The 9,928-nt window shown below is 36.9% G+C and overlaps 1 protein-coding gene across 1 annotated transcript; it reads left to right on the top strand.

Annotated features, from left to right (window-relative positions):
* Nucleotides 1–332: 332 nt before the first annotated feature.
* On the top strand, nucleotides 333–8,169 carry LOC113340918. Its single transcript, XM_026585966.1, has 23 exons — nucleotides 333–866; nucleotides 1,257–1,316; nucleotides 1,399–1,448; nucleotides 2,942–3,122; nucleotides 3,210–3,266; nucleotides 3,372–3,438; nucleotides 4,005–4,073; nucleotides 4,161–4,378; nucleotides 4,639–4,938; nucleotides 5,221–5,277; nucleotides 5,510–5,566; nucleotides 5,687–5,743; nucleotides 5,835–5,891; nucleotides 5,972–6,028; nucleotides 6,122–6,178; nucleotides 6,291–6,347; nucleotides 6,432–6,530; nucleotides 6,879–7,075; nucleotides 7,159–7,320; nucleotides 7,405–7,512; nucleotides 7,594–7,642; nucleotides 7,726–7,821; nucleotides 7,912–8,169. Exons 1-23 carry the CDS (start codon nucleotides 516–518, stop codon nucleotides 7,993–7,995), a joined length of 2,547 nt encoding a protein of 848 aa, XP_026441751.1. The 5' UTR covers nucleotides 333–515; the 3' UTR covers nucleotides 7,996–8,169.
* Nucleotides 8,170–9,928: the final 1,759 nt, after the last annotated feature.

Below are 9,928 nucleotides of genomic sequence, written 5' to 3'. Positions count from 1 at the left end.
TATTTACTCCTGACTCATCCGAGTCGTCTGGATTTGACTAAAATCGCTTGACTCATCCGGATCTGACTCAATATGTTTGTTTTGAGTTACATCTGACTGAACTGACTCAAAAATATGCGAGTCAGTAATTTGATCCCATAAAGTAAAGTCGATCTGACTCAAAAGAAAACAAATGGTCTGACTGTTGACTCGATGCGAGGCAGGAATTGACCCAGACCTAGAGAATAGTATGACGCCAGCGTTAATGTCATAACGTACCCTGAGCCCTCCACATGGCTTGACAGATTCATTTTCTTTTTGAAAATTCTTAAATTCCCATGGCCGTAGCCTTATTACCCCCCAAAACTCAAAATACTTTCAGCTTCCCAGTTCCTACCACTAATACTAACCCGTTATGCATTTTCCTGATCGATGAATTCCTCGGAGCAAAATTCTTCACGCTTCCTGATATTGAGCAAAATTAGGGTTTCTAATTTCCTTTGAAGGCAAATTAGGGTTTTCAATTGAGTGGAAGGATGCGAGAGTTGCGTAGTGGAGTTCGAAGAGGTCGTTCAGCAACAAAAGCGGCAATAGAAGAAGTACAGAGAAGTCTAGCTGATCAAGGTAGTAGTGCAATAGTGATTCGAAGAAAGAGAACATCGATTAAGAATAACAAACAACAACCAGAAGTAGAGCAGCAGCAACAACACGACGATCATGACAATGTTGATGGTCGGGAGCTAGAAGCCAGGTGTTTTGATGAAATTCGTGGGAATGTTGTTGAGATGGAGGATTATCATGATGCTGAAGAAAATATGGAAACATGCAATGCTCCTGCAGCTGAAGAACTGGAGGAGGAAGCATATACGACTTCTACTCCCTTTGAGGTTAGTTAGGGTTTGGGTTTTCTTTTCAGAAATTCATTTTTTTTATCACCATTTTGTTGAATTTCATTAGTTTTTGATTTCATCCCTTTCTGTCTCAAAAGATTACATAGAAGTAAATTAGGCAAAGAAATCACAGAAATATATCTCACAGTAGGTTTGCATTTTCCATTCAAGATAGTTAACATGATACCAGGGTTAGAAGATCCAAAAGGGTAAAGAAATTGGGGGTTAGTAGATGAATGTAGTCCAAACTCCAAACCCCATTACACACACAAATGAATATGTGATACTAGTTCTCTTGGAGATGTATTCTTATTAGGGGTTTGTTCTGTAAATTCATTCTGATTAACATTTTTGTTTCTAGTAATTAATCGATTCATCATTTATTAGGAACCCGCCCTTCTTCGCACCCGGCTTGAACTTCACGCACGGTCGGCTACTGCTCAAATTGTAAGATGTGGTGTGATTACTTTGGAATGATTTCCTTCCACTTGATTATCTTTTGTTTATCTCTTATCTTTTGTTGAAGTAGGTTCTTACTGCCAAGAAAAGGTATTTGGAGAAGGGACCGCGGAGGCAAACGTACATTCCTTGACTCAATACTCTTTGCTTGCATCTATCTGTTGTGATCTAGTTCTGGAGGAATCCTTTGATGTTCTTACTCAATAGTTTGGGTTATTCGTTAAAATTATCATACGCAGTTTTCTTAGAATCACGTACTAGTCTTAGTGAGTTAGCTTAGGAAAGTGACCAATTTTACATCTGTAATTTCCGACGATTTAAAAATGGCAGAACAAAGCTTTGTATAAAATTCCTACAAACGTGATAATGTATAGAATGATAAATAAAGGGTTCTTATAATACACATTACATAGGAATGAATATTACTGTTGATCAAAAAACAAGGATGAATTATGTCATAGTTTGAGCAATATCTACTGTCCCTGTAGAAGGTCAAATGGTTTACATTTCATTCTTCGTAGATGCTCGAGGTTTAGGCATGTTTAGTGATGGATACTTGGATTATACTCATCAATTTAGTGATTATTGAAGTTGTAATATACTCCCTCCGTTTCTTAAAAAGAGATACTGTCACTTTTTCGAGTAATATGGTTCTTCATTTAGTCATTAATCGTGCAAAAAAGTGTATTGTGTTTTCTTATTGTGCAGATTATTCTTTTGGTATTTACGATTCAAATCCATTGCATCATAAGGGATTAGAAATAAGAAAGTAAAGAGAAATTCAAATTTATAAGAAGTGAATTTTTCTCTTCATTTCGTAACCAAGTTGAACCAGAAAGATACTTGAGATGAACTGGGGCATGTTGATGGGTTTGTGTTTTACCTAGATATGATAAATTAGTAATGTCTGTCTTCGGAAGTTCATGTTCTTTAATGGACACACACTGGATCGAACCAAGGAAGATATTTAAACTTGTGAATATATATTACAATATCTAGTAAGCGCCTTGAAGTTTAAATGTTGGCTAGTTGGCATGGATATCTTCTATGAACATCTGATATTCTTTTCGGGGGTATATGTTATACTAGTCAAGTAGTGCATGTGTACAAAGTAGTGATCGATTTTTAGTACTGCTTCATCTAAAGAAGTTAGATCCATTTACAACTTAGCAGCAGCAAAATTTGTGTTTTCTTTTTCCACTTTGGGTGGATATGCATCCAGCTAAGTAGGTTTGGCGTTTTTGATCTCCTACACTGCAATCTAGGATTCCTAATGAAGCTTAGAGAGAGTGACACATTTTTTTACATGAAGAGGTGCTCCAATTGCAAATTTATTTATTGCTTATTTGCAATATTTGAATATGCCCACTCTCGTGTCTCAGAAATTTCAATTGTAGGGCCCAATTTTATAATGGTTTTATTGGTGTCGACGCATAATACTGGCAGGCACATGCTTTGACCGTCTTGTCTATATTTATAGATGTTTCATTAAATATTCCAGCCTCCTTTCATTTTTCCTGTGCATCATTTTCTTAAAAGTTCACTATATTGAATTCTATCTGAGTACTTACTTCAAAGATCTCTTACTGGGTTGTCTATGTTTTCCTCCCTAGAAGACTGCTTCACGAATCATCAAGTAGCTATGAGATGGATGGCGAGACGCTGGAAGGATCTGTTTCTCTTGCTGCTCCAGAATGTGAAGTTACAAACCAAAACTGTGAGATGTACGATCACAAACACGAAGGATCAGTTCCTGTTGATATTCCAGAATGTGAAACTGCAAAGGATGTTGTGGTAATCTGATAGTTAAACCTTCTGAAAAAGTAAAAGAAAAATCATGTCTTTTATGTTGAACTTCAGTGATAGTCTGTTGGTTTGCAGGTTGATAGCATCAACAGCAAAAAGAAGAAAAAAGATAAGGTGGTTCAGACTTCCAATGTAAGCTGGTTGTTATCTCTCTCTCTTTCTCTCTCACTCACACACACAGTTCAATAATTATATTACTCAATGCACTCTTAAATAAGTTACTTTTCGTTTTTGTAGGCGGCACCTGTTGGTATGGCAGAGGATGAGATGCATTGGGCAACAAGATCATTAGGCAAAAGAAAAAGTAAGCATCTGTATTTACTTGTGCTCTCTATTTAGAGATTAGCTAAGAGACATGTTTTTATAGAGCGGTATATTGTGATTTCGTTCGTTTAGACCAGAACATTGAACCCCACCTGTGTATATGTCCATCTCTCTTTGATGGATAATGTACAACTTCTGGAAGTGTGATTTATTTTGAGAACTTATAAGGTTTGCGAGTTTGCCGAATCAGCGTTCCTCATTCTTATTAGAATATGGTTTGAATCGTTTTGCTTACAATGTTTGTTATGTTATCTTACAAGCCAGTGTTTAGATATATTGGCATTTGACCGCGAGACTTATTACTTATTAGTTACAGGCACCATAACTTCTCAAACACTTAAATTGCTATAAACAATGTGATATTTTCAACAAAGACCAACAAGAATCCAAAAAAGGGCCTACTTGAGCCTACGCCAACCTTATACGTGAATATGGTGATTGTAGGGTACATGAATCAATTTCCCATTCCATCTGCGTAAAGCTCGTGAGATTAGTTACTTGTGTCCTGACCATTCTGTTGTACTTATTTCCTGATTGTCCTATCAGCCTCGGGAACCGTCGCCGAGCAACCCAACATGGAAGATCACCTTATAAAAGCAGATGAAGAATATGAATGTAAGTTATTAATTGGCGTACAAATTACAGTTTACCTAGTTTGTGACGGAAACATTGATGTGCTGACATTGGCTTTAAGGACTCCAGTGAGAGGAGCTGGAAAGTTTGTAAGTCAACCCGCCTTCTTTCAAAAGCCTAATCGTCAAGCCCTCAAAATTGCTGCTAAATTTCATGAGCAACGAAAGCTGGTTGAAAAGGAGTGGGAAGAAGAGACAGTGTCCCGTTTACGAGTGGAAGATCAACTCTTGAATACTCAGAACATGGTCTCACGGTTAGAGGAGACGCTCGCCAACGTCATGCAAAACGTAATATAGTTTTTTCTTAGTTCTTACATTATATTGGTAATAGATAAAAAGTGAAGAAGTTACCCCTGAAGAAATGGATAGGTGTGTTTTATGGAAGAAAGCACGTCAGAACAAAAATGGGGAGTATGTTGATGAGGTTACCAGAGAACAAACAGAGGTTATCATAAGTTGAAGAAAGAGGCCAGAAAGAGATCCTTTGCATATGTATATGATGCTATACTCCGAAGGTATTCCAAATGTCTAATTTGCCGTCTGTGCAGGATGAACTGAAAAAGCAAGTAAACAATGGGTCCCTAGTTTGTGATGGGAACATCGAAGTGCCGATAATGGCTGTAAGAACTCCACTTAGAGGCACTGGAAAGTTTGAAACTCAGGCGGCCTTCTTTCAGAAGCCTAAATGTCAAGCAGTTAAAGTTGCTGATAAATATGAGCAACGAAAGCTGGCTGAGAACGAGTGGCAAGAAGAGAGAGTTTCCCGTTTACAAGTGGAAGATCAACTTTTGAATACTCAGAACATGGTCTCACGGTTAGAGGAGATGCTTGCCAACTTCATACAAAACGTAAGATTCCTTTTTCTTACGTAATATGCTTGACTCTTTTAGTAGTTTTCCTCACTATCCTTTAAGGCTAGAGGAAATGTCCATGCCTTGTAGGGGAAGTCATGTCATCAACTTCTGACATTTATTTCTATTTTTTTGACGTTTGTGGCATTCTACACATTATTGATTCAGGTTATAGTTTTACACTTTTGCTTATTTACGATGTATTTTAGTGTTCTTTTTACGCACTCTGTATTTGTTAAACTTTGATATTGTTCTTGCCTGAAAGTCCTTACTCTGCAGGGGAAGTCGCCGACGTCGATTTCTAACAAACTCCCCTTAATAAACTGTGGAAACTTGGTATGTGATTATGCATTTTGTAATATCTTGTGTATCATTAAAAAGGGATTTTACCTCTTTACTCTATTTTATTCTATGCATGTACATATTACAAGTATGAATCAGTCTGTTCTCGCTCAGTACCGTGGTAAATTGACATTATTTCTCTTTTGTGAAGTGCATAATCTTCGCTTTTCTGTATAATCATCTCTTTCTTTTTGACTTTCTGAAATTGCCAAACGATGTTATGTAGGGAAAGGATCTTGCATCAGTGTCCACCATGCTCCCCACTAACAATAACGAAGATTTGGTATGTGAAGTGAAGTACCTTCACTTTTCTGTGTAATTTCTCTTATGCCAAATGCTTAATCTTCAGTTTTCTATGTAGCTATCCATTAACTTTATATTCTTGCCAACCCATGTAGTATAGGGGGTTGAGCCTGCATCAACAGCTACTCTGGTCCCAGTAAACAACAGTAGGAATTTGGTATGTCAAGTGCATAGTATTCTGTTTCCTCTTTAATAATCTCTATTCCCTTTTTGTTCTTAACTCGTTCTCACCAAACAATGTTGTATAGGAAGAAAGGCTTGCACCGACTTCCAATAGAGTCTCCATAAACAACAAAGTGAATTTGGTATGTCAAATGCATAATCTTCACTTCCCTCACTCACTCCCTCTCTTGAGTATCTTTTCTTGCCAAACCATGTTGTACAGAGGGAAGGGCCTGCATTGACTTCCACTAGGATCCCCATAAGCAACAAGGAAAATTTGGTGTGTGAAGTATTATAGTCTTGACTTCTTTGTAAAAGCACCTGTTTCTTAATTTCTGTTCTTAACTCCCTGTGTGCCAAACATGCTGTATAGGGGAAAGGGCCTGTATCGACTTCTACCAGGGTCCAGCTAAAGAACAATGAAAGTTTGGTATGTCTTTGTGCTATTTTCTTGCTGTGTCATTGAGAAATTAATTGACGCTTGGTATTTGTGTAGACATCCCTTTTCTTTCTGAATCTACACCAATGTTCATGCTGTGTAGGGAACCTCTCCTGCGTCATCTTCTGACAGAGCCAATTCAAACAACTACGAACCTTCGGTATGTTTTGTGCATTATGTAAAATTCTATGTCTAGCCAAAATAGTGCTTTTACCTTTCTCCTCTATCCTTTCTCTATTTATAGACATCGGGCAGATCTCAGTCTAGGGTTTGGAGAAATGATGAGGAAAACGTACCTGTTGCTCAAGTAAATTCATCAAGGCATGTAGCCAGATCTGTGAAGGTAAGTCGAAGAATAGTTTTCATCAAGTTGATGGTTGCTTCAAATTCGAACACTACTACTACTAGTGATACATTTTTCTTCCGTCCCAGGCTCGTTGACTATGTTCAGCGAATTCCTCTCTTTGAAAGCTATGTATATGTATGTAGCCAATGTAATATGTCACCAATGTCTTTCACAACTTCTTTAGGGCATTCACAGGCTACACTAAGCATACATGAATATGCAAAGTCCTACTTAAGTTTCTATTCTGTTGATGGTTTTCTTGTGTGCATCAGTGCAGATTAGTTTCTTTTTTGGTCAAAAACTCCATTTGCCATGAATAACAGATTTTATCATCTTCTCTGTTAGGATTCGAATGTCTCACCCTTCCAGAGGTTCTATAACAGCGCGTCTCAAAAATTGTCTGGCAGCATTCCTTTCATATCAGTACCAGTAGATGCGGCAGTCTTTGGTACCGAGATGGAGCTTTATCTTGACCTGGATGATTTTCGATATATTTGCCATATGGAACATTTGTCTGAGAATTGCATCATGGCATACATTAGGTAAGAACCCTTATTTTAAATGCACTTAAAAGCTATTAATGCTCTTACGGCGTAACATACTCGCTGGTTTTCAATCTTTCCAGGAACCTCTACGATGTGTTAACGGAGAGAGGGATTCAATACAAATATGAATTTATAAACCCTGCATCAGTAAGCGCTGCAAAAGATGCTGATTTGTCAAAAATAATAACTTCAAGATTGATGAATACAAATTGCGATTGGGTTTTCATTCCTGTCAATCCAGAGTACGTTTGAAATATATATTCAGTTATTTACATTTACCGAATGTGATGGTATGTACAAACTACTTATCACCTCTTTAATTGTAGGGGGGCACATTGGCTTCTTATCGCAATAAATATGGTCGCTATGAGTTGCTATTGGCTGGATCCATCGGGGCTCCCAGCTCGATATAACATCAAACCCTTTGTCACTTTGTTAGTGTTTCAGGTTTTACCAATTTGTATGTTACCGGCTGTTTGTTACTAATTATATTTTTAATCTTTTTATCCTAAAAGTGGTCTGAAAAGGCTTGCAAAAAGATGGAGTGAGGTCATCACCAATTTGGTATAATATCAAGGTAATTGAGTTAACATCTATCAGTGTTCACATATTCGACGAATTTGACACTGTTTCCCTGTGATTTGCAGTGTCCGAAACAGAAAAACAGTGTGGAATGTGGGTTTTATATAATGAAGTTTATGAGGGAGAAAATTGATGAGCCAAAAATGTTTACAAAGAGCGAGGTGAGAACCTTTAGCTTCAACCTGCTATTTATTTTTTCAGCCTTTTAGTCTTTGTGTTGGCCTTCCTAACGGACTTCTAATATTTTGCAGCCTTTCCTTAAATCTACGTATGAGCAGGATGAAATCGATGAAGTGAGACTTGAGTGGATTCAAACAGTAGAGGCGTATGTTTAAGTATGCGTTATTCATTTAAAATATTTTGATGTTATTCATTTAAAATATTTTGATGTTATTCAAAAACTTGGTTTTTTGATGAGAAGGTTAAATTATATTAACTAGCAAACATAGTACAATAAGTGCGAATTTCATTTTTATCAAGAACAATGGAATAAATGCTAGATTTCTGGACTCTTTGTTGCAACTACAAAGACATATGTTGTAGCTTCTTTGTCCTTGCTTCCTTGGCAATGTGTCTGTTGCTGAGTTGTGTCTTCTATTTATATACTTCACCTGGGCTTGGGGTAATTCTTTTAAAATTGTCTTGGCTTCCTGCAAAGTGTTTTCTGCTGTCCAAAGCGCCTGTGTGCTTGCTTTGTTGATGTTGTCTGCCAGAACTTTACAATCGGTAATGATTGAAACGCTTGACTCTCCTTTAAGGCTTTAACCATGTAACTGCTTTCACCAAGGCTTTTGTTTTCTCGCAAAAGGCTAAAGACGCCCACTGCTATATGCATGAAAGTCTCATGGTCCACCCAATAAAGTATGAAAGCGTACCCATAGAAGAGTCTTCTTTCTTAAAGGAAGCATCGAAAAATATTATTCACTCTGTGTTTCTCTTGGACTAGTTATTCTTTGGATACTTTTAGGGGGAGTAGATTGTAGGTATCTATTTATCTGTTCAATTAGGTTCTTCGAATTTTGGTTGTTGTTTTTTTTAAACTACCAGGCATCTATGTTTCCAGATGAGCCACGGGATGGTGGCAATTTTATCCGCAAGCTGAGTCAAATCTGGGTCCGATAATTAGCCTTCAACCCAAAAACTAATCGAGTCTGTATTACTTCTCGAGTTAATATTATCTAGAGCAGAACTGAACCAAATAATTCCGATAAAGGACAAAATATGAATAGATGTTGTTCAGTTTCCTGCTCTTGAGAATTGCACATCTGAGGATCATTAGCTGAATTATGCGCTCCAAGTCTGGATGAAGTTGGGAGAGCTTTTTGCAATAATTTCCAAATAAATAATCTTATTCTTAGAATTGCCTGTATTTTCCAAAAACAAAATCCATGAAAAATCCGTTAAGTTATCATTATCTTGATTTTGATTGACTAGAAAATTGTATATATTCTTAGCCGAAAAATTTATCGATTGATGATGCTTCCACCTAAATTTGTCTTGTTCTTGTCTCTTTGAAGTTATTGCTTGAATTTTTTTCTCTGACCTCTGGCTGAAAGTATTTGTTCAATTTTTCCTGATCCCATTTATTTTCTTATGTTATCAGCTCTTGAACCATTTGTGTTGTCGGTTCTTGTAAATTGGTTGGTTGAAAGATTGTATCAACATTAGGAATCCATCGGTCTTCCTATATTTTTGCAGAGGTTCCATTTTTGACGAGTGATCATTTGGGAAGTATTTAGCTTCTAGCAATTGTGCCCAGAGTTGATCCCGGTTATTAGTCCATCGGCTAATTTAGTGAGGAGTGTTATTTCTCGGTCAAACTCATAAGTGTTTCTATCTCAAGCTTGTTGTCAAATTCAGTTGATCAAAACTATATCTTGATTTCTAGTCTACATTTAGTCAAGTCTCGGATTATGATAAAAGTGTGTAGTTGAGTACCAGACATCATTGTGTTCAACCGTTTGAAAACGAAGATCAACCGAAGCTTTTGGAAAACTTCATCAACAAAAGGTAAGTGAAGACTGAACCACCTATTACTCAAGTTTTCACATTTTTATCTATGAGACAATGTCGCATGACTAAATTGGACTTTACATGCATAACAAAAATCTCGAGTCAAGTTTATCTTGTTAATTATTCTCGAAATATGTTGACTAAGCTTAAGAACATTTTTTTCATACTTGATGAATTTGGTTAAGAATAATTTATTGTTTATGACCTAAATTATGATTCAAGATTAGCATTTAAAAATAGCCTGGAACAGTGATA

The sequence above is a fragment of the Papaver somniferum genome, unplaced genomic scaffold (assembly GCF_003573695.1).
Source record: "Papaver somniferum cultivar HN1 unplaced genomic scaffold, ASM357369v1 unplaced-scaffold_24, whole genome shotgun sequence".
Classification (NCBI taxonomy): domain Eukaryota; kingdom Viridiplantae; phylum Streptophyta; class Magnoliopsida; order Ranunculales; family Papaveraceae; genus Papaver; species Papaver somniferum.
Note: the sequence above shows the minus strand (reverse complement) of the source record. Positions and strands in the feature narration are given on the sequence as shown.